Genomic DNA, 24,343 nt, shown 5'->3' on the forward strand with positions numbered 1-24,343 from the left:
GCATTATGTAAAAATGTGGATGTGTAACCGATGTGATTCTGCAATCTGCATTTGGGGTAAAAAATGGGAGTTCATAACCCACTTGAATCTCATGTATGAAATATGATATGTCAAGAGCAATGTAATTTTGTGAACAACCAATAAAAAAAAAAAAAGACTGAGGATTAATGAAAATAAATAAATAAATAAATAAATTACGATTCTTACCTGGATTCTTAAGGCCAACTCTTGAATTCCTATAGTCCGGGCTTTTTCTACATAAGAAATCAGATCCATCATCTCTTCTGTTGTTTCAGGGACTTTTAATGCATGATCTTTAATTGCTTCAAACTCACTGCAAATACTGACATGATTCTCTGTGTTACTATTCTTAAGGTAATTAATTTTATGTTCAATAAACGTGTATTATTATGATTAGCATAAAATATAAACTGAATATCCAAAAAATAATTAGTTAATTCATTAAGATATCATATAATATTTAAACTTGTCTAATATAACTCAGTATACAAGTTTATAAAATTATGTAATATCTTTATGTGAAATTATGGCATATTTAATTTTTTTTCTAGTAATCACTTCAACCCTCTTCACTACCAAGATAAACGTACCTTCTATGTCAGTAATAAATTTAAATTTTGCCTCAGTTTCTACTAACTTTGTGAACTTCAGCAAATCTCTAAGACTCGGTTTCCATATTTTATTTAAATTAAGCTATTAATCTTGCTAGATATTGTTGTAATGCAATAAAAAATATAAAGAGTCTAAAATATAGTATATTCTCATTTATCAGTAACTATAATCATTAGTTTAATTATTAGTGCCTTTTGTGAAACATGACCATATAGGAATTAAATATATCAAATCCTTATCTCTTTCTTTTAAATATTCTTTTAGTTGTAGATAGGCACAATATCTTTATTTATTTATTTTTATGTGGTGCTGAGGATCGAACCCAGTGCCTCACGAATGCAAGGCAAGCACTCAACCACTGAGCTATGATCCCAGCCTCCTTATTTATATTTTTAATGCTATAATTCTCTTTTAATATCCTATGTATGAATGTCTTGGATACCCTATAGCAATTACTGAGTTAAAACAACATTTTATAGAATTGTCATCTTGTGCTTTAAAATACCTGTATTATCATCTTACTACCAGTCATATTAGGGGGAAAAGGCCATGCCAAAAAAAAAAAAGTATAAAAGTGATGTGATTTTAAAAATAAATCTTAGTTCATGCAGGTATTTCATATATATTATGTGGAGGAATTAACTTGTTCCTTTAATAAAGAATTGGGTGCCTACAACGTTCTAAGCACTAGAGAAACAGAAGCATATACAACCAAGTCCCTGCCCTAATAAAGCTTATATGCAAGCTAAGGAGAGAGTCAAAAGCACATAAACACACATAATGTTAAGTAATAAAAAATGTGCTATCTGGAAAAAATAAAGCAAGGAAAGTGGGGGTGGGGGGGGAATGATGGAATATAGGGAAAGGACCTATTTTATATAGAGTAGTTAAGGAAGGCCTCTCTCAAAGCTAGAGAAGAAAAGTGAGTCATGCAAATATCAAGAAAGAGCTTTCAGGAAGAAAAATCAGCAAGAACAAAGGCCCTGAAGCAGCATTAAATTTGGCATACTTCAGGAATAAACAGGCCAAGGGAGAGGACCTGGTATGAAACTGGAGAGGTTAGCAGGAGTCAGATCATGCAGAACTTTATAGTTAATTCTTGAATATCAAAAACAAAAGCGATGCCCCAGTGTGGATAATGCAAAAAGAGAATCTTGTAAAATTTTCTTCTTGACAGAGTAGAATCTGTCCCTTGGGAAGGTATTTCATCAGAAGTACAGGAGGCAAACAATATGGTAAGATTAAGGTGGCCCAAGCAAATTGCTCTTTAATGATCCTGCACATAACATAGTGGCAACACATTTCCCCTATCTCAAGCATGGAATTTATTCAGGAAGGAATTAAAGAAACAACTAGGTAGAATAAACTGGGAGACTTTCCAGCTGCTCTTTTATTATGGGTTTGTAAGTTATAGTCATTTTGTTGGAAATAATAAAAATTTCCAAAAAAATCATAAGTACTATTTTTAAAAAATCTTTTATATATATTTTTTAGTTTTAGATGGACACAATATCTTTATTTTACATTTATATGGTTCTGAGGATTTAACCCAGTGCCTCATGCATGCTAGGCAAGCACTCTACCACTGAGCCATAACCCCAGCCCCTAAAAGATTTTTAATAGGTTATGTTAAACATACAACCATTTCTGGATTAATTATGCCATTATCATTGCTCTTAACAAAATTGTTAAGATTCTCAAGAAAGGGATAGGGACTAATACTTTACCATCTTTGATATCTTTTTGTGTAGTATGTTTTTGTCCTAAGTATACCTGATAAACGTTTCATTTTCTGACAGTCATTTGTATATTCATTTCAAAGTATGTATTGGATGCCTATTTTATGTCACTCATAAGGCTATTTGCTTTACAAATGTTATCTGTTATCATAACAGTAATTCCAGGTATTCTTCATAGGTGACATAGTAGGAAACTGAGGCTCAGGGAAATCAAGTAACTTGCCCGCATAATAGTTAGTTAATGGCAGAGCCAGGATTTAAATTCAGGTCCAATTCCAAAATACATACTCTTTACACTCTGCCTCTGGGAAGATAAACATAATAGCTAACATCTATAAAGTACCTACCATATGTCAGACACTGAGCTAGGTATTATACATATATTAGTTTTAACTTTTACAGAAGGTACAAACTCAAATTTTGCAGGGGCTGAGAGGAAACAAAAAAAATAAATAAATTTTGATGAGTTGCTCGACCACTGGTGAACAAAACACAGGACACATTTCCCATCTAAAGAGAAAAGTCACTTCTTAGTTCCTTTTACCACTGCAGGCCCAATATGGCATAGTCTTAACCATTTTATTTAAAAAATAGGAAATCTAGTGGGTTGGGGGACATGTGAGCTTTGTGTATGATCTAAATTTTGAAATGTTGACAGAAATGGAAATTTTTTAAAACAAAATAAAACAATGTGAGAAAAACAAAACATATCTCCATGACACACACAGCTAATAGGCCACTAGTTTATGAATCCAATTTTATAGCTACCCTACAAAGTATTATCACTGTCTCCATTTCACAAAAAGAAAAATAAGCTATGTGATACGAATAAATATTTGGGTAAGGAATGATTACAGATCTTCCCAGTATCACAGAAAATATATCACCTTTTTATTGCCATATTTCCTGTGTTCAAACACTGACTTCTTTCAATTTCTTTTCTTTTCTTCAATCCTGAGTTGCCTTAAAACCAGTCTCAAACAGTATCAGACAAAAAGAACCCAGCCCAATGAGACTAAAAAGGAACCTCCTTAGGAGAGCAGCTAATGAGGAGAAATTGTAAGTACTTTCTGTGTTAATCTTTTCTTTTTAAATGAGAATTATTTTAGCAAAATATTTCTTTTGGCCCTATTATTGTGAGGATGGTAATTAATTCTACTTACCATTCATTTTCTTTTCTGTGTTTTGAGGCTATGTCATTTAATAATATATTTGCAAAGGCTTTTGCTTTATTTGTCAAGCCTGTCTTCAAATCTTCACAATCCAAACGCACCATAGGGTAATGCATCCACTGAGGCAACAGCATTATTTCTGAGGCAAGACTGAAAAATGATTCTATAAACTTAAAAAAAAGAGTTTTTAAAGAAAAAAATGCTTAGAATTTTCTAATCATCCGTGATTTTATAATATTGCACTGTATGAAATTATTAATCATGAATATAAACTCATTTCTTTTTTGCTAAATAAATAAAATTTTTCCTTTCATTGCATAAATCTTTTTTTTTTTTTTTTTTTGGTTCTGGGAATTGAACCTAGGGCCTCAGAGACACTAAGTACATGCTCTGCCACAAAGCTATACCTTCAGCCAACATAAATCTTTTTCTAACCCATCTTTTCACTAAGTAGTTTGTCAATCTACTAGTAAATAAATATCCAGTATGATGCCATTTAAAGCATTTCACTAGGTGAAATTTTCCTCGATAATTATTTTCAAAAATTCTGCCCAGGGGGTTAGGGTTGTAGCTCAATGGCAGAGCACTTGCCTAGCATGTGTGAGGCACTGGGCTTGATCCTCATTACCACATAAAAATAAACAAATAAAATAACAATATTATGTCCATCTAAAACTAAAAAAATATTTTTAAAAAAATATTTATATATTTTTAAAAAATAGTTTATATATTTATATATTTTTTTAAAATAGTTATTCCCAGAGCCAACTCATTCCTCTCCATTTAGAAACCTGTAACATGTAAAAAAAAAAAGAAACCTGTAACATGTGACAATTTCTGTAGCTAATATATATTTGCTTTTATCATTACTGATGCCTCACTAATGATTCTAGTTCAATATTTAGGAAAAGAAATGTAAGAAACTTTTTGGTTCAAAATAATCTAAAAGGAGAGAAAATTGAGACATTCTGCTATTACCAAATATCGAAGATACTGGTTATAAATTTCTTAACACCCAAATAAAGGGATAATATTCTTTCTTCTTTTTTTCTTTCCCTCCCTCTCTCCCTTTCTTTATTGAAATTGAACTGAGGGGCACTCTACAACTGAAATGCACTCCCAACTCTTTTTATTTTGGGGAAAGATCTCACCAAATTGCCAAGGTTGGCCTCAAACTTGGAATCCTACTGCCTCAGCATTCTGAGCTTTTGGGATAACAAAATTGGCAGGGCATGGTAGCTCACGCCTGTAATTCAGAATTATAAGTTCCAGGCCAGTCTCAGCAATTTAGGGAAGCCCTGTCTCAAAATAAAAAATAAAAAGGGCTAGGGATGTAGCTCAATGGTAGAACACCAGAGAGTCAATCCCAAGTATTGCCCCCCTCAAAAAAAATTTAACTAGAGATAAAGAGGAACACTTCAAAATAACAAAAAGGGTCAATCCACAAGCAAGATATATAACATTTACTTACACATTTGCACCTAACAACAGAATACTAAAATACATGCAACAATAACTGAGAGAAATGAAGCAAAAATAAACAATTGCAAAATAGTTGAAGATTGCAATATCCCACTTTCAATAATGGATTGAACAACTCGGCAGATGCTCAAAAAGGAAACAAAAGACTTGACCAACACCATAAACAACTAGAGTACCAGACATAAGAAACACTTTACCCAACAGAAACAATGTGCACTCTTTCAAGTACACAGAAAACATTCTCCAGGATACACCATTTACTAAGGAATAAAACAAAATTAGGTAAATTTAAAAGGATAGAAACAATACAAAGTATCTTCTCTAACAAAAGTGAAATGAGGTTAGAAATCAACAAAAAACACAAATGTGTAGAAATTAAACTGTCTTAGGTTATTGGTAAAAATAAATCAAAAGGAAAATCAGGAAATACTTTGAGATTAATGCAAATGAAGGCAACTACTATATAAAAATTTATGGGCTGCAACTGAGGCAGTGCTTACAAGGAAATATATAGCTATAAATTCCTATATTAGGAAGAAAGTTCTCAAATGATAACCTGAACATCCATCATAAGTCCCTGGGAAAAACTAAAGCAAACAAAAAAAATAAAGCAGTACAATAAAGGAAATAAGAGATTAGAGTGAAAATTAAATAGAATATTAAAAAAAGAAGAAAAAAAATCAATAAAACCAAAATCAGTTCTTTGAAAAGAACAACAAAATCAACAAACCTTTAACTGCAGTGACTAAGATAAAAGATGATGCAAATTACTGTAATCAGAAATTGAAGAGGAGTATGATCAGATCAATCTAAGACAGCATCTGTGGAACTGGAAACTACCTCTACTCCTAATCACCTGCCTACAGAAGAGAAGAAAACAGAATCTAATAATCAGGAGGTTGCTAACTCATAATACTATATAAAACATTTACAGAGTAGATGGGCACTCTCATTTTTAAAAAATGATTAAAGTAACTTGGCAAGCAAACTTTTAACTGATTAAGTTTGATACTGTTGAAGACCATTTGGGCTCTCCACAACCATAACTAGTTGTCTAGTAATTTAATGCCTCTCTGTGACTACTCACTTTTTAATTTTGATCCTATTGATCCTATACGGGAAGATGAGAAATACAAACGGGGTAGAAGATAGCTCATTATATTGAACAAACGGCAGAGATGAAGTGACCTGCTGTGCCTTACTGTAGAATCTTTTGATGACTATAGTGATGATGTTTGTGGAGCTGTTGTTAATGTTAGAGCCAAAGGTGGTAAGATAGCAATATGGACTACTAAATATGAAAAGAGAGGCTACTACACATATAGAGAGACTATACAAGGAAAGGTTAGGACTTCCTCCAAAGACAGTGATTAGTTATCAGTTCCATGCAGACACAGCTACTAAGGCAGCTCCACCACTAAAAACAAGTTTGTTGTTTAAGACACCTTCTGAGTGTCTGCATCAAGGAATCCATAAATGGGAACTGAAACAAAACTTCTTTAAAAGCAGAGTGGACTGCATTCAAATTTGATTCCATCTGAATGTTGCTAAGATATAAAAGAAGTCCCATTTGCCTTTGTCTTGTACTTTTTTGTTCATTTTTGAAAATTTTTATTAGTGTTTCCACTGTTCCAATCAAAGAATTACAGCCACATCATCCCCAGAAGCCCTATATGTGTTCCTGGCCCACTCTTAATTAGTTTAGTTGAATTACCATTACAAACACATTTTACCCATTCATACTATTCAAAAGAACTTACATTTCTATACCTTAAAGGAAAATAATTGAGTTTACATTCCATTGTATGCAGGGACATATTTTGCTGCTTTGAAAGAATATGATGCATACAGGGTTTTTTAAGCAGTTTTCTTTGTTTCTTTTTTTAATATTTATTTTTTAGTTTTTGGTGGGCACAATATCTTTATTTTATTTTTATGTGGTGCTGAGGATCAAACCCAGTGCCCTGCGCATGCCAGGCGAGCACACTACCACTTGAGCCACAACCCCAGCCCAACATCTTTATTTTATTTTTATGTGGTGCTGAGGATAGAACCCAGTGCCTCACGCATGCCAAGCTAGTGCTACCACTTGAGCCACATCCAGAGCCCTTCTTTGTTTCTTTTGACAGCTTTATCTTTGCTGTTCTCTTGCTGATGGTTGGCTAGATTTTAGTTGTTTCCCTACTTGATAACATCAGTGACTCTGATTTCAGTTTCTCATTTGTTTTGCTTTTGTTTTTCCCTAAAGTAACATTGGTGAAGGATCCAGGAATATAACACAAAGGTGGAATAAACATTAATTTTTGTAAGAGAAAGAAAAATGAAAGAGGACATCCTGACAGAGATAAAAAGGATCATAAGGGAATATGATGAACAATTGTATGCAATAAATTACATAACTTTAAATGAAATATATAAATTTCTATATAGACACAATCTACTGAAACTGATGTGATAAAAAATAGATTACCTGAATAGATCTATGAAAAGTGAAGAAATTGAATTAATAACCCAAAAACTATTTACAAGGAAAGTCCAGACCCTTCATTAATAAATTATACTAAGCACTTAAAAAAGAATACCAATCATTCTTCCAAAAATTTTTGAAAAGTTTTTAAGACCAGTGTTACTTTGAAATAAAAAGCAGACAAATTATAATATCACAATAACAGAAACTATAGTATCTCTTATGAAGATGGACACAAAACTCAACAATATATCATAAACTAAATCTAGCAACATATAAAAATAATTATATATCATGACAAAGTGAAACTTATTCCAGCAATGCAAAGTTGTTTTCATCAATTAATGTAATATATCCTATTAATAGGATCTGATCATATATATAGAAAATCTTAAGCTATCCCCTAATAAAAGAACTATTCAAACTAATAAACAAGCCAAGAAAGGTTGCAGGAAGCGAGATCAATACATGAAAATCTATTGCATTTATATGTACTAGCAATAAATAATCTACAAATAAAATAGCATCAAAAAATTAAATATTTTTGGAATTAATTTAACAAAATAAAAGCAAAATCTGCATTCTGAAAACTATAAAATATTATTAAAAGAAACTCAAGAATATCTAAACAAATGGAAAGAATATCTAAACAAATGGCTGGGGATGCGGCTCAAGCAGTAGCGTGCTCACCTGGCATGTGCAGGGCACTGAGCTGGATCCTCAGTACCACATAAAAAATAAAATAAAATAAAGATGTTGTGTCCACCGAAAACAAAAAAATACATATTAGAAAATTCTCTCTCTCTCTCTCCCTCTCTCTCTCTCTTAAAAAAAATATACAAACATAAACACAGAAAAACATATCAGTAGTTGTTTAGGATCTGAGGTTGGGATGGGGAATAATAGCTACTGGGCCTGGAGCTTCTTTTAAATATTTTTAAGTCATATTGTAATGATTATAAATATACTTAAAATATTGAATTGCATAATGTGTGAATTACACCTTAGTAAAGCTTTTCTTAAAAATGAAATATAGAGAGTATTTATATCAGGTTTTAGATTAAGGATATTTTTCTGGAATAAGAGGGGCATTTCAAAATAATAAAGGGAGTTCATCAAGGAAATTTAATCCTAAATGTGTATGTATCCAGAATCAGAACTTCAACAGTCTATTGGAAACTGAATCCTAAGTGAACTTGGAAGCATGATTCTGTTCTCAAATGAGACTTCATATGAAACTACAGCTCCAGCTGACAGGTTGACTGCAACCTGATAAGAGACTTTGAGACACTGGCACCTAGCTAAGCCAAGCTGGATTCTTGACCCACAAATACTGTAATAATAAAGTTTGGATTTCTTTAAAATTTTTTTGATGGACCTTTACTTTGTTCATTTATTTATATGTGATGCTTCACACATGCCAAGCAAGTGCTCTACCACTGAGCCACAATCCCAGCTCCATAAGGTTTGTTATTTTTAAGCCACTAAATTCTGGAAGTAATTTGGGTTTATCTCAGGAAAGCAACATTGGGTTAACATCTAAACATTAATAAATGTAATTCAAACCATTAACAGAAAAGAGGAGAAAAACCACATGATCTACTCAATATATGCAGAAAAAGTAAAGATTCAAAAACCAATGAACCTACCTCCCTCTTAGCAAACCTGGATTAGAAAGGAATTTCATCTACCTGATAAAGAGCATTTACCAAAAAACCTATACCTAAGACATTTTGATGGTAAAAATCTGAATATGTTTCCATAAGATCATAAATAAGACAAAAATGTCCTCTCTCAATGCTACTATTCATTCAACATTACTGGCAATCCTATACAGTGCCAATAAAGCAACATAAGAAACAAAAGATCCAGATAGGAAAAGGAAAATAAAAAAGGTTTATATTGTGTACATATATAAAAAATCCTAAGGAATCTTTAAAAAAGGCTGTTGTAGGATCAAAATGTCAAAAGTATGTTTGTATATAGTATCAATGAAAATGAAAACTGTTATTTTCAAGATATTTGTAAAATCAATGAAAACTACAAAACATTGTTGAGAGGCATTAAAGAAAGTCAAAATAAATTAAAATATACACTATGGCTGTGTATTGAAAGATTCAATTTTAAGATGGCAATTCTTCCCAAATTTGATTTAAAAATTCAAAGCAATTCTAACTAAAATCTAGCTAGCCTCTTTAGAAATCAACAGATTATTTAAAAATTTCTATGAAAATGCGAAGAACCTCAAAGAATCAAAATAATTTTGAAAAAGAACACAGTTGGAAAATTTATATAATGTGATTTTAAAACTTACCTTTAAACTACAGAAATCAAGACTGTCGTACTATAATAAAAATAAATATATAGTAGAATGAATTAGAAATAACTTTCCTATGTTCATATATGAATATATGATCAATGTAACTCTACATTATGTACAACCACAGAATGGGAAGTTATATTCCCTGTATATATTATATGTCAAAATACATTCTACTGTCATGTATAACTAAAAAGAACAACAACAAAAAAGCTCAAACTGCAGGGGAGGATGACAAGCTGCATGTTTTCACAGAAGAAGAAACTGGGACTGTTTTCTTATAGCTTTAGGCTGAAGCAACTGTAGTTATAGTTGTTCTTCCGTATCTGTGGGGCATACATTCCAAGATATTCCTCAGATGCCAGAAACTGCAGATAACGCTGAATCCCACAGACATTTTCCCCCATACTTATAATAAAGTTTAATTTATAAATTAGGCACAGTAAGGGATTAACAATAATAAATAATAATAAAATGGAATATTGTCAAAATATATATATATAAATCAATGGAAAAGAATAGACTAAGAAATAGACTAAGAAACACAAATACAGACAGTGATTTTCAACAAACATGCCAAGATAGTTTAACAGGGAAAATATAATATTTTCAATAAACAACTATGGGATAGCTAGATATGCATGTGGAAACAACAACAACAACAACAAAAATCAAACCATGGCCCATATCCTATTCCACATGAAAAAGTTAATTTATGATTGATCATAGACCTAAATGTAAAAACCATAACTATAAAACCTCTAGAAGAAAACATAGAAGCAAATATTTATGATCACAGGGTAGGAAAATATTTCTTAGGACACAAAAAGCATGACTCTGCAAGAAAAAAATTGATAAGGTAAAATTCATTATAATTTAAAATGTTTGCTCCTTAAAAGGCATCATTCAAAAATGAAGAGTCCAAGTTATAAGCTAGAAGAAAATACTTGCAAAATATATTTCAGATTATAAAACTTTACCCAGCATATTTAAAGAACCTTTAAAACTCAACAATAAGAATTATTATAATACCACCCAATAATATAGAGCCATTATAGTTCAACAATAACATTTTTAAAATCCAATTTAAAATGTGGAAACTATCAGAACACATTAATTTTAAAAAGATACACAGATGAAAAGTAACACATTAAAGATACTCAACACCCTCAGTCATCAGAAAAATGATAATTACAACCACAATGAGATTCCAATGTGCACATAACAAAAATGACTAAAATTAAAAAGACTGACAAAGATTGGAAACTATGTGACAGAACTGGAACTCTGTGGTAAGACAATAATTAGTATAATTGCTTTTAAAAAAAAAACTAGCAGTTCCTTCAAAAGTTAAAGATACAATACCCATACCATTCAGCAATCCAAATCCCAGAAGAGAACTGAAAACATTATGTTCACACAAAGACTTATACACAAAAAACAGTAGTAACTTTATTCATAATAACCAAAAACTTGGAAATGATCCAAATGTTCATCAAAAGATGGATAACTAAACAAATCATATATCCATACAGTGAAATACTACTCAAAAACAAGGATTCAGATAACATAGAAAAATTTCAAAAAGTATGTTAATAAAAGCAACCAGACTCAAAAAAGTATGTACATACCATTCTATTTATGTGAAACTTTAGAAAAGAAAGATATAAAGTAACAGCTGTTGCCTGAGGTCTGCATGGAAAAAACTGACCAGGATAGAGCACAAGAAAACTTTCTGAGGTAGTAAAAATGTTATATATCTTGATTCTGGTAATGGTTACATGGGTGTGTAAATTTCCCATTATTAATGTAACTGTACAATTAAAATAAATACATTTTATTGTATTATTGTATAGAAACTTAACCTCAATAAAGTTGATTTTTAAAAAGTTATTCATTCTTGAAATTAATGAAGGATAGAAAAGGGAATGAATTGATAAATAAATGTGTGGGTAAGCAAATGCAGTAAAATGCTAAAATCTAGGTGGTATTCCCTATAAAATTCCTTCAACTTTTCTAAATGTTTAAAATTTTCTTATTCTAAAATATTACAATAATTAAAATTTATAAATTTTACATTAAAAATAGAGGACTGGGGGCCAGGGGTTGTAGCTCAGTGGCAAAGTGCTTGCCTAGCATGTATGAGGCACTGGGTTCGATTCTCAGCATCACATGTAAATAAATAAAATATAGGTCCATCAACAACTTAAAAAAAAAAAAAAAGTGGTAGAATGCTTGCCTGGCATAAAGAAGGCTCCAGGTTCAATCCCTAGTGACCACAAAAGAAAAAAAAATCAAAAATACAAGCTAAACAGTCAGTAGAAAGAAGATGAAGAAATAAGAAAAATAAGCTCAGTTTTAACCAACAGAATAAGGTCCATTGAGGAGATAGGAATCTTTTCTATGCAGTTGTTTTTCCCCCATTGCTGCTAGAGTTCCTAAAGCTCAACTCCAAGTATATTACTTCCATGGCTAAAAACTTTCAGAACAAAGTCCAAAGTCTTAATCAAGAGTTTCCCAGGGGCTGGGGCTGGGGTTGTGGCTCAGTGGTATAGCACTCACCTAGCACATGTGAGGCGCTGGGTTCTATCCTCAGCACCACATAAAAATAAATAAATAAAATAAAGGTATTGTGTTCAACTAAAAAAAAAATTGAAAAGAAAAAAGAATTTCCCATGTGAATCCAACCTACATTTCCAACCTCATCATATTCTAAATCTGCCACATACAGTATTCCTGTTGCCCATTCTTTCATTATTTTTATTTATTTGATGTTCTTTAAAAACCTTTGAACACTTTAGGTCTTTGTTCATGCTTTACCCTCTTCCTTCTGCATCTAACATCTACTTCAAAGCTTAGCTCACTTTTCATTTCTTTTCATTTTTTATGAATCCTTCAATTTTCCAAAGCAAAGCAATCATTCCTTCTTCTGTATTTCTACCATACTTTGACCATCTCTTCCTTCCAGTATTTATCTTATGTCATACTAGTTCTTTCTATATCAGGATTTCAAGCCAGATTTAAGCTCCTGAAGAAAGTATTTATGTATTATTTATTTCTGAATCACCAAAATCTTAGGAGGTATCTGATTATGATAGGGATTTTTTTTGTTAAAATGATGAATAAGTAAATGAGTAACTAAGAAAAAAACACTAACCAATTAGTTTATTAAAATGGTGTTTAAAATAAAAATTCTATTTAACTTAATTAAAACATCTAGACCTAGAATAATTTAAAGAGAAATTCAAAAAGTGTCAACAAAAAACAGAATTACTACTTACCTCTGTGTATTCATCAAAAGTATGATCTTCTGCCTGAAAATTCTGTATCACCCTAACTGCAGTACCATCAAGGAGCCAATTATATTTTTCAACTGAAAATTAATAAGCCAATTAAAATCTTGATAATACTCTTTTAAAAAGGTAAAGTGCTTCTTTATATGATCATAAAATAGGGTAGACTACTCATATACTATTATTAATATACTATGCATATACATAGATTTCTGAATTTAAAAGAATGGATAGAATAAAATAAAAGACTTAATAAGGAAATGAAGTTAAGTATATTTTTTAATAAGGGCAACAGAGTATTTGAGGCTTTTAAAATAACTTAGTGATATAAATGATACCAGTAAATAATAGACTGCCAAATAACAATTATCTATCTGACCTCAAACAAACTTAGAGAGACTACACACCAATAAAATTTTCCCCCAGGCTTTTCAAAACTGTTTTCAAGAATTATCTTGGTTTTACCCTTGATTTAGCTTCCTCCTTATTTAAATAAAGGCATTTTGTCTATCTGTAACTAAAAAAAATTTTTTTTAAAATGGAGGGGTTGGGGTTGTGGCTCAGTAGTAGAGCGCTTGCCTCATATGCGTGGAACACTGGGTTCTCTTCTTCTGTTAACATTCATAATTTATACCAGGCAATAAAATTCAAATTTGGGAGGTTTGATCCTTGACTCTTGTCAAAAGCAGTAACTATGCTCAGTTCTGGGTCTTCCTTAACAACCCTGGATAACCAAATATCCAATCAAATTGTAGTTAAAATGAAGTGTTTAAAAAGACATATAATATTAAATATTTCAAATATACCATATGTCTCATGATGTTTCCTTGCACCTTGTAAGTTCTGATGTATTGCCAACTTCAATGTATTAAGAGACCACTGTAACACATGTTCAGGAAGTTCTGTGTCAAGATTTACAGATGTTGAAGTTCCTGATAGCCAAGAGGGTACTGTTTGGATATTCTAATACAAATACAAATAAAAACATATGTACTAATTATATGTGCAATTGATCCATATGGAGATTTTTATTCTATATTTTTAAAAATTCTGATTTCCATAGTCCAAGAAAAAATAACTCAATGCAAAGTAATAATTTAAAAGTGACAATAGCTTGCAATCCAATATAAAAACTTAAGTTGGGTTAGTTTTACATCATTCCAATAATATTTATTTATTATAATGTCAATGTGATTACATAGACAGCTCTAGAAATTAGATCTTGTTCTTAAGAAGTTCACAATTCAGTCAGGTATGGCAGCACACACTGTAATTCCAGGGATTTGGGAGGCTGAGGCATGAGGACTGTAAGTTCGAAGTCAGCCTCAGCAACTTATCAAGGTCCTGTCTCAAAATAAAAAGGGTTTGGGATGTAGTCCAGTGGTAAAATGCCCCTGAGTTAAATTCCCAGGGCCAAAAAAAAAAAAAAACACCTCATAATTCAGTAGGGGAAATGAGACATGCACAAAAATTCAGTTCATAACTATAAGAAAAAACTCAAACAAGGATAATGTCCTTTTCAATCAGGAGACATTTTCAAAGAGAAAGCACTTTCTAATTTAAAATAACTTGTAGGGGTATGGGGTTGTAGCTCAGTGGTAGAGCACTTGCCTAGCACATGTGAGGCACTGGGTTCAATCCTCAGCACCATATAAAAATAAATAAATAAGAAAAAGGCATTGTGTCCATCTACAGCTAAAAATATTAAAAAATAAAATAATTAAGGGAAGAAAATAAAACAAAGTTAAAGCACTTTATGCATATAAAAGTTTCATAAAGATTCAACTCAAATAATTTAAAATTCCTAAATAGAGCTATATAAAGAAACCTGATAGGTAAGGATGATGTAATACCTGCAGAGTTTCAGCTATTCGTTCTACCACACTCAGAACAACATCTTCCAAATCTTGAAAGGTAGGATAAAACTCCATTTTATCATCATCAAATGTCAATTCCATCTTAAATATTGGCAATCTTTGTTGATTTTCTGAGTCAAACAGTTCTACAAATGCTTTTACAGTCCTTACTAAGAGATCCTTTAGCTGCATGATATTATAAATTACTATTAATTTATAAAGTACAAAAATCAATCTTTAATTAAATCATTAAATTTGTTTACATAATTAAATCACTATAATCTATAAGTCTTGGAATTACCATTCAGCAAATATATTTTTAATAAATAGTCTAAGATAATAAACAGAACAATATATGCAAACCACATTTTTCTTTATATATTTTTAGTTGTCAATGGACCTTTATTTTTTTTTTACTTATTTATATGTGATGCTGAGGTTCGAACCAGTCCCTTACAAATGCAAGGCAAGCACTCTGCCACTGAGCTACAGCCCCAGCCCCGCAAACCATACTTTTAAATAGAATATCAACAATTTGAAAATGGCAACAGAGAATTTTCCAAATTCTTTAGTAAGTCTGTCCCTGGCACATAAAACATTCCAGAAGATCAAATAACATGGTAAATACTGGGCATAAGGCAGGGCTGACCCTTAAAAGTGAGTGTTGTAACAGCGTGGCATGCACATAAGAAGTGGTGTGCTAGAGCTCCTGTTTTTACAAAAGCCAATTATTAAATATTCAAGAATCATGGGAGCCAGTTGTTAAACACTAAGAAACTAGAGATTATGGTGAGAATATTTACACCACAGAAATCATCAAACACCAGAACTTAGGTGGTTATTTTCTCTGGAGAGCCAGATGTCTAGCACACTCGTTAGGTGAAGTTGAAGCCACTGCAACTTGGTATTTACACAATATATTTCTAAGTATAAAAAATGCAATCTTATAGAGAACCAACTGTTGGAAATGTAGCCCAACAGATGAATATAAATTTAAATGATCTTCAAAACGTGCATTTCTTTACTGTTCACTAAATAATTAGTCCCTTTAAGAGAGTAAAGGTGGAAAGGAAACCATATATATTAGTTACAGTAATACATACAGATATTAAACATATATATTATCCTTTTAAAGAAACAATACAAAATTTATAGAATCTTTGGAGATCTTTACCAAAAGAGAAAGTTTTTAATCAAAACTGTTTTTCTAGGATTGTTATGTTTACAGTAATAAAAATTTGAGGAGCCTATAAATATAATTGTTTGAAGTTAATGTTCTCTGTCATTCAAAGATGATAAATAGCTGAGTTCAGTAGCACATGCCTGTAATCCCAGTAACTCAAGAGGCTGAGACAGGAGAATCACAAGTTCCAAGCCAGCGTCAGCAACATAGTGAGACCCTCTCTCAAAGTAAAAAAATAAAAAGAGCTGAGGAGGCAGCTGAGTCGTTAAGCACCCTGGTTCAATCCCCAGATGGCGGGAAGAAAAGGAGGGGTGGTGATCAATAATCAATAACATTTTGAACCAAGATTCAATGAGAACAAAATGAGAAAAAAATCAATCAACTTGGAATTTAATGACTTCAAAAATGTATTACTAGAATAGTCCTTTTCTTAACATACTCATAGAGATGATTGATGATTAGCTTTCAGCCTTTAAGAATGAGCCAAGTTAATCACTCATAATATTGGCACATAATTCTAGACTTTCCTCATTTTTTATTAAGTTACTTATTTTTACAATTCTAGGGATGGAACCCAGGGTCTCACACTTACTAGCAAGCATTCTACCACTGAACTATATCCCCAGTCATCTCTCATTTTAGATTGCCTCAAAAATTATTTTTTGATAAATATAAACAAAATTACAATAAAAATATTTTCTTAATTTATTTCAAAATAATTACTCAGCACTGTTTTAACAGAATGTTATCTAAAATATTGAATAATTTTAACAATGCTATCATTTAAGATACATAAAATGTATTTACCTGATTTGACATAAGTGTGGAAACACAACTATAAAATGCATCCAATTTTTCAGGCTTAATGCCTTCTAGTGACTCCTTCTTGGTAAAGAGACTTATAACCTGTGGATACCATGTGTTCATTATCTTCTCTTCTGCCTTTTTAGCTTGAATGGACAGATCAGTTTTTAGTGATTCACAATCAATTGGGCCTTTAGCTCTATTTTTGAGGGAAAAAAATATCTATTTTGAAGCAAAAGACATTGGTTTTCATACACAATTATTGATGACAATTGTTTTTAGTTCTAAAATCTAAAGAAGTATTTTGAAGATTTATGAGTCATTTAAAAATTATACAGTCAAAATGTCAAGCAAGGATACATTTAGAATGATAATTAATAAATATAGGATTTTACCTAATTCCTGTTACATCCAGCAAAACTGTATTAGCAAATGTTATATAACCAAGGTCCAGTAATATTTTCATAGTTGGATGAACAATGTGCAAATCAGATGCTATTTGATTTCTTGCCTGCACATAGTTGTAATGCCAAGGATTGGAATAATCTAGTCCTCTAAAAAGCAAAACACCATGTCAAATATGATTAAAACAATATACCCTAGTGCTTCACAACAGTAGACGTGAATGTAAAATCAGTTCATTTTCAAACAGTATAAAAAAAAACTAGATGTAATACTACTTTTAAAATATTTTACTATGTCCATGCATGAATATATGGATAAATAAATTCTGATATGTGCACAAAAAACAGGAAAATAAATAAAGTAAATGATTTACTCACAGAGGGGATTCAGGTAAAGGGCCTCCTTCATCTTCAAGCCATTTAACTGGTGGTTTCACAAGAACACTCTGTACTAAAATATATGTTTGTATTAATATTTCTTGAAATCCTTGCAAGACCTGTTCATATCAAAATCTCTGATTTGTGTTACGGGATGGTAGTTTACTATGAATTAAAATGAGTATAAGAAAAAAAACTTTATTTAGAACAAAACCAAGCTCTTTGGCGGGGCGGGGGGGGGGGAGTACCAGGGATTGAACTCAGGGGCACTCAACCACTGAGTCATATCCCCAGCCCTATTTTGTATTTTATTTAGAGACAGGGTCTCACTAAGTGAGCTGCTTAGTGCCTCACTTTTGCTGAGGCTGGCTTTGAACTCTCCATCCTTCTTTCTCAGCCTCCAGAGCCACTGGGATTACAGGCATTCACCATCAAATTCAGCAAAATCAAGCTCTTAATACTATTTTAGCCATAGTATGGAGGTAAATTCAGTTACAGGAAAACTCTTAATTCTCAGTTCTTTGTGTTGTCTACTCAAAGGTCCCTGATAAGGCCACTTAAGAAAACTTATGGCATGGTGCTTACTAGGGCTGGAGGGAAAAGGGGCTGGGGAGATGATGGTTCAAAGATATAATATTTCAGTTCTATAGGAGGAATAAATTCAAGAGATCTATTATACAATATGGTGACTACAGTGAATGACATGTATTGCACTCTTGAAAACTGCTAACAAAGTAGATTTTAAGTATTCTTACCATACACACAAAAAAATAAAATCATGAGAGGGTTAGGTTGTGGCTCAGTGGTAGAGCGCTCGCCTAGCATGTGGAGGCCCTGGGTTCAATACTCAGCACCACATAAAAATAAAATAAAATAAAGGTATTGTGTCCAACTACAACTAAAAATTAAATATTAAAAAAAATCATGAGTACATGAGGCAATACATATGTTAATCAGCTCAATTTAGCCATTATTCAATGTATACATATTTCAAAACATGTTGTACATGATAAAATATACAATTTTTTTCAATTAAAAAAAAATATTCCAGGGCTGGGGTGGTAACACAGTGGTAACAACGCCTATATAGCACCTCTGAGACACTGGATTTGATCCTCAGCACTACATAAAACTAAATAAATAAATGAAACAAAGGTATTGTGTCCATCTATAACAAAAATATTTTTTAAAAAGAAAAATATTCCAATAATAATCATAACGATTAAATTCCTAATAAATCTGCCAAATACATTAATATGTTCTGAAAACCCTGTAAACAGGAAAGTTAAAACCAAAAAGGCAAAGTTAAAAAATCAAAACTCTACAAGGATTAGCTAATAAACACAGAAATTACAAAAAGTGACCTTAAACTACTAAGATTTTGACTATATTATGGGCACAAAATAAAATTTTCAGGGCTGGGGTTGTGGATCAGTGGTGGAGTACTTGCCTAGCACATTTGAGGCACTGGGTTTGAGCCTCAGCATGACATAAAAATAAATAAATAAAGTAAAGATATTGTGTCCATCAACAACTAGAAAAATTTAAAAATTAAAAAACTTTAAGAAAAATTCATATCTGAAATTGATAATAGTTTAAATATATAGTGTTCACTATTTATTTTGCTTCTACTTTTGATTCAACACCAGAAGCAAAGGCAAAAGAAGCTTGATGTGTTACTTACCCAAATATCTCTTCATGCTTTTTTCAAAGTCACTTGACACCTCATCTATGAGACTTTCAAGCAGTTCTTCTCTTTTTTTCCCTTCCTTTAAAGACTCAGGTATCAGCATTAACATGTTATCCAGCCATTCCTGCTGAATAGGTACTATAGGACTACTTTTTACACAGTGCTTCATAAACATGTAGTTGAACTGAAAATATAATAAGAAGTATTAAATGTTCTTCATGGTGTGACATTTCAGTATAATTCCTGAGCTGAAGCCTACTAAAACATGTTTTTCAGAATAAAAATATTCATAGCCATGCAAGGTGGCATATATCTATAATCCCAGCTGCTTGGGAGGCTAAGGAAGGAGGATTACAAATTCAAGAATAATGCAGCAATTTAGCCAGACTCTGTCTCAAAATTAAAATGAAAAGGGCTGGAGCTGTAGCACAGTGGCAGAGAACTTTCAAGAGCTTTAGTTTAATCGCCAGTACTGAAAAAAACATATTGTCAGCAATAACATGTTTTCAGAATAAAAACCATTTTTTTTTCAGAAAAAAAAAGCATCACAAACATTTTATCTTTTTTTTTTTGATGAGCTCTTGTCAAATTAATGTTCTTAGTACATCCTTCATTTTTTCAAGCCAAAAAGAAGCTCCTTTAACTAATTTATTATTCCTTAATTCAACAAATACTCAAACACTGTTGTGACTACTGGAATATGTATTAAACATAATGACTACTTAGAACAAATAAAAAAATGTTAAAGTATTAAACATAATTATTAAAAATGTGGAAAAAACATAACAGTAGCTCTCTTGAATGTTATATTCTCATATAAGAGTAGTATAGTCTAATTTCACAAATTCTTCCATAAGAATGAGAAGTCTAACAAAAAATAGACATGAATAAATGGAAGACAACATTTAATCTCAGTAAAGGCATTTAATGTCCTAAAAAATATCAATTTTGTGTTCCAAAGTTAACACAATCCAATAAAAATATCTATACACATTTTAATAAAACTAGATAACTTGATCATAAAGTTCTTGTGGGAAAATAAACATATAAGAATAGCCAAGAAAACTTTGGGAAATAAGATACCATGGAGGACTGGCCCTGGGAGACATCAAAACATACTATAAGGCCTATGTGATTAGAACAATAAGATAAAGGTATATGAGCAGACAGGCCAGTGGAAAAGAATACAAAGTCCAGAAACAGAGCAGTATATCAGAAAATTTAACATAAAATTATCATTGCATCTCAAATCAGTGGGGCAAAGATCAAGGTTTGAATAAATAGTCCTGGGACAAATGGTTAGTCATTTGGAAAAAGATAAATTAGTCCATACCTTCTACCATACACAAGAATAAACTTCAAACAGATCAGAAATTTAAATTCTACATTGAAACTACACAAGAAGAAGAAAAACATGAATCAAGGGGCTAGGTTTGTACTTCAGTGTAGAGTGCTTTGCCTAGCACATGTGAGGCACTGGGTTCGATCCTTTACACCGCATATAAATAAAATAAAAGTACCATGTCCATCTACAGCTAAAAATATTTTGAAAAAAAAATCAAGTTTATAGCTCAAGCATAGGGAAAAACTTCTCAAGTATGATTCAAATTTCAGATACAATCAAGAAAAAAAGTGATAAATTTTGCCATATGAACCCAATGCCTCATGCACTCCCAGCAAACACTCTACTATGGAGCCACAACCCCAGATTTGTGATAGATAAATTTTGACTATATAAAAACATTTGCAAGGGCCGGGTGCAGTGGGCATGCCTGTAATTCCAGCAGCTTGGAAGGCTGACAGGAGGATAACGAGTTTAAAGCCAGGCTCAGCAAAAGCAAGGCACTAAGCAACTCAGTGAGACGCTGTCTCTAAATAAAATACAAAATAGAGCTGGAGATGTAGCTCAGTGGTTGCGTGCCCCTGAGTTCAATCCCTGGTACAAAAAAATAAAAAATAAATAAAAACAGTATGCAAGGCAAAAATGTCAATGAAAAAGTCAAAAATACTGGCATTCCAGGAAAAAATATTTTCAAGATACACCTCAGATAAAGTACAACAAATTCTTGGAAAATTTAGGATATGGGTGAATCTTGAAGACAGTTTATTAAGTGAATCAAAATAATAATGAAAAGACAAATACAGGGTAGGGAATATAGCTCAGTGGTAGAGCACATGCTTATTAGTATCGGCAATCACCAAAAATATAGACAAATATTGTATAATTCCACTTATATGAAGCATCTAAAGTTATTAAATTCATAGAAAAAAGAAGGGTAATAGCAAGAAGTTGAGGAGAGAAGGAAATGGAAGGTTATTATTTAATAATATATAGTGTTTTGGTTTTACAAGATGAAAATGTTCTGGAGATTGGTTGCATAACAAGGTAAAAAGGCTTAATACTACTGAACTGTATTCTTAAAATGGTTAACATGGTAAATTTTGTGTTATGTGTATTTTATCGCAATTCATAAAGGGAAAATAAGTCCAAACTCACAATTAAAATGGGTAAAACAGGGGCTGGGGTTGTGGCTCAGAGGTAGAGTGTTCGCCTACTATGCGTGACCGGGTTCTATCCTCAACACCACATAAAAATAAAATAAAGATATTGTGTCCACCTGTAACTAAAAAATAAATATTTTTTTTAAAAAATGGGTAAAACATATGTACCAACATTTCAAATATTTTAAAGATGGAATCATCTAGCCAAATACATAGTAATAGAGGAAGGCTTCCTGGGCATGATGACTGAGCTGGATTAGGGACAACCAGAAAGCACAGATGGAAAGAGGACATGTTGGGCAAAAGTAGCAGGAAAGAAATGTCCTGTTTCCTCAAGCAAGTCCATGATGGTGGAGTATAAAGTATAATATAGAGAGTGATGAGAAGAGGTTGGCAAATAGGTAAGGGTCACATTATGAAAGGCCTTGCCTGCCACATTAAGCTTTAATTCTCTAGGTTGTGGTAAGCTACTGATGGTTGCTGTAGTTAAAACAAAAAATGAAATTCTGATCTAAGGATAGAACATGAATAGGATCAATTTGAGAAATAGTCACAGCCATGTGGGGACAAATTACATGACAAGTGGGTAGTTGAGAGGGAAAAGAAGTGACTATTCAGACATTTTAAGCATGAGTGATTGATAGTGATAATAACAACTAGAACAATCTCAGGAAGGAAGGTTCATTTTTCAACATGTTGAATTTGAGGTATTTTTACATAAAATTATTTTGGAATCAGCAACATATAAAAGGTAGTTAAAACCAGAAATTGAATCATCCAGGAAGATTCACGGAAAGAGAACAGCAGCTACAGGCAGACAAGGAAGAGGGAACCATGAAGATGACAGAGAAATAACAAGAGTCAGAAAAGCAAATACAAGGGAATATTCAAAAAGAAAGAAATCAGCTGGAGCCAGGCACATGCTTTTAATCCCAGCAACTGAGGAGGCTGAAGCAGGAGGATCAAGAGTTCAAGGCCAGGGCTGGGGATGTGGCTCAAGCGGTAGAGCGCTCGCCTGGCACGCGTGAAGCCCGGGGTTCGATCCTCAACACCACATACAAACAAAGATGTTGTGTCTGCCAAAAACTAAAAAAAATAAATATTAAAAAATTCTCTCTCTCTCTCTCTCTCTCTCTCTCTCTCTCTCTCTCTCTCTCTCTCCCCCCCCCTCCATCTCTCACTCTCTCTTTAAAAAAAAAAAGAGTTCAAGGCTAGCTTCAGCAACTTAGCAAGACTAAGACTATTTGAGTCTGGCTCAAAACAAAAAATAAAAAGGACTGAGATGTAATTCAATTCTAAAGTGTCCCTGGGTGGGCTGGGGTTGTGGCTCAATGGTAGAGTGTTTTCCTAGCATGTGTGAGGCACTGGGCTCCATTCTCAGCACCGCACATAAATAAATGAACAAAATAAAGGCCCATTGACAACTAAAAAAAAAAATTTAAAAAGTGTTCCTGGGTTCAATCTCCAGTAAAAGCAGCAGCAGCAGTAGTAGTCATAAACTGGAATTGTCTCTATTTTATTTCAGCTATTCTAATAGGTATGTAGGAAAAATTCATCATGGTTTTAAATTGTATTATCCTAATGGTTAATGATATTGATTTATCTTTGATGTGCTTATTTGCCCCAATACATCCTCTATGGTGAAATGTCTTACCCAGTTCTCTATTAGTTGGTTTATTTTTATACTGTTGAATTTTAGGAGTTCTTTATATATTCCAGATACTAGTTCTTTTTGGATATGGGAGTATTTTCTCTCAGTGAGTGACTTGTTTTTCATCCTCTTAATGGTCTTTTGCTGAGCAAGAGTTTTCAATTTTGATAAACTCTTATTGGAGTTTTTATGGATTATGCTTTTGAGGTCATACACAAGAACTCTTTACCTAGTCTTTTGACATTTTTTGTCTAAAGTTTTATAATTTTATGTTTCTCCTATTTTTTTTTCTCAAAGGTTTTTTTCCCTGATATTAAGGATTAAACCAGGGTCTCAGATATGGTAGGTAATTGTTCTACCACTAAACTACATCCCTAGATGTCAAAAGTATTTTGATAGACTTTATTTTAAATTGGTACCGGGGATTGAACCCAGAGGTGCTCAACCACTAAACCACATCTCCAGCCCCTTTATTTTTTAAGACATGGATTTTACTAAATTATTTAGGGCCTTGCTAAGTTGCTGAGGCTGGCTTTGAACTTGTGATCCTCCTGCCTTAGCCTCCCACACCACTGGGATTATGGCATGCCCCACCACAACTGGTTGTGTGCATGTGTGTCTATGTGCTTATGTGTGGTACTGAGAATCAAAGGCACTGGGGAATCAAAACCAGGGCTTTATGTATGCTATGCAAGCACTCTACCACTGAATTACAGTCCCAGACCCTATATTTTACCTTTTATATTTAAACCTATGATCAATTTTTTGT

At 32.4% G+C, this 24,343-nt stretch overlaps 1 protein-coding gene and 1 pseudogene across 1 annotated transcript in view; one reads left to right on the plus strand and one right to left on the minus strand.

Annotated features, from left to right (window-relative positions):
- Dnah12 (dynein axonemal heavy chain 12) overlaps positions 1 to 24,343 on the minus strand; it is a 262,207-nt gene that overhangs the window by 227,854 nt on the left and 10,010 nt on the right. The window contains exons 4-12 of the mRNA XM_077795643.1: positions 19,416 to 19,605; positions 17,732 to 17,804; positions 17,345 to 17,503; positions 16,953 to 17,148; positions 14,960 to 15,148; positions 13,913 to 14,069; positions 13,095 to 13,186; positions 3,536 to 3,714; positions 208 to 343 (exon numbers count right to left, since the gene is read on the minus strand). Coding sequence (XP_077651769.1) covers positions 208 to 343; positions 3,536 to 3,714; positions 13,095 to 13,186; positions 13,913 to 14,069; positions 14,960 to 15,148; positions 16,953 to 17,148; positions 17,345 to 17,503; positions 17,732 to 17,804; positions 19,416 to 19,605 — 1,371 coding nt within the window. The remainder of the gene's footprint in view (positions 1 to 207; positions 344 to 3,535; positions 3,715 to 13,094; positions 13,187 to 13,912; positions 14,070 to 14,959; positions 15,149 to 16,952; positions 17,149 to 17,344; positions 17,504 to 17,731; positions 17,805 to 19,415; positions 19,606 to 24,343) is intronic.
- Positions 6,092 to 6,466, plus strand: LOC113182607 (eukaryotic translation initiation factor 4E pseudogene; annotated as a pseudogene).

This window comes from Urocitellus parryii, chromosome 3 (genome assembly GCF_045843805.1).
Source record: "Urocitellus parryii isolate mUroPar1 chromosome 3, mUroPar1.hap1, whole genome shotgun sequence".
NCBI classification, from domain to species: domain Eukaryota; kingdom Metazoa; phylum Chordata; class Mammalia; order Rodentia; family Sciuridae; genus Urocitellus; species Urocitellus parryii.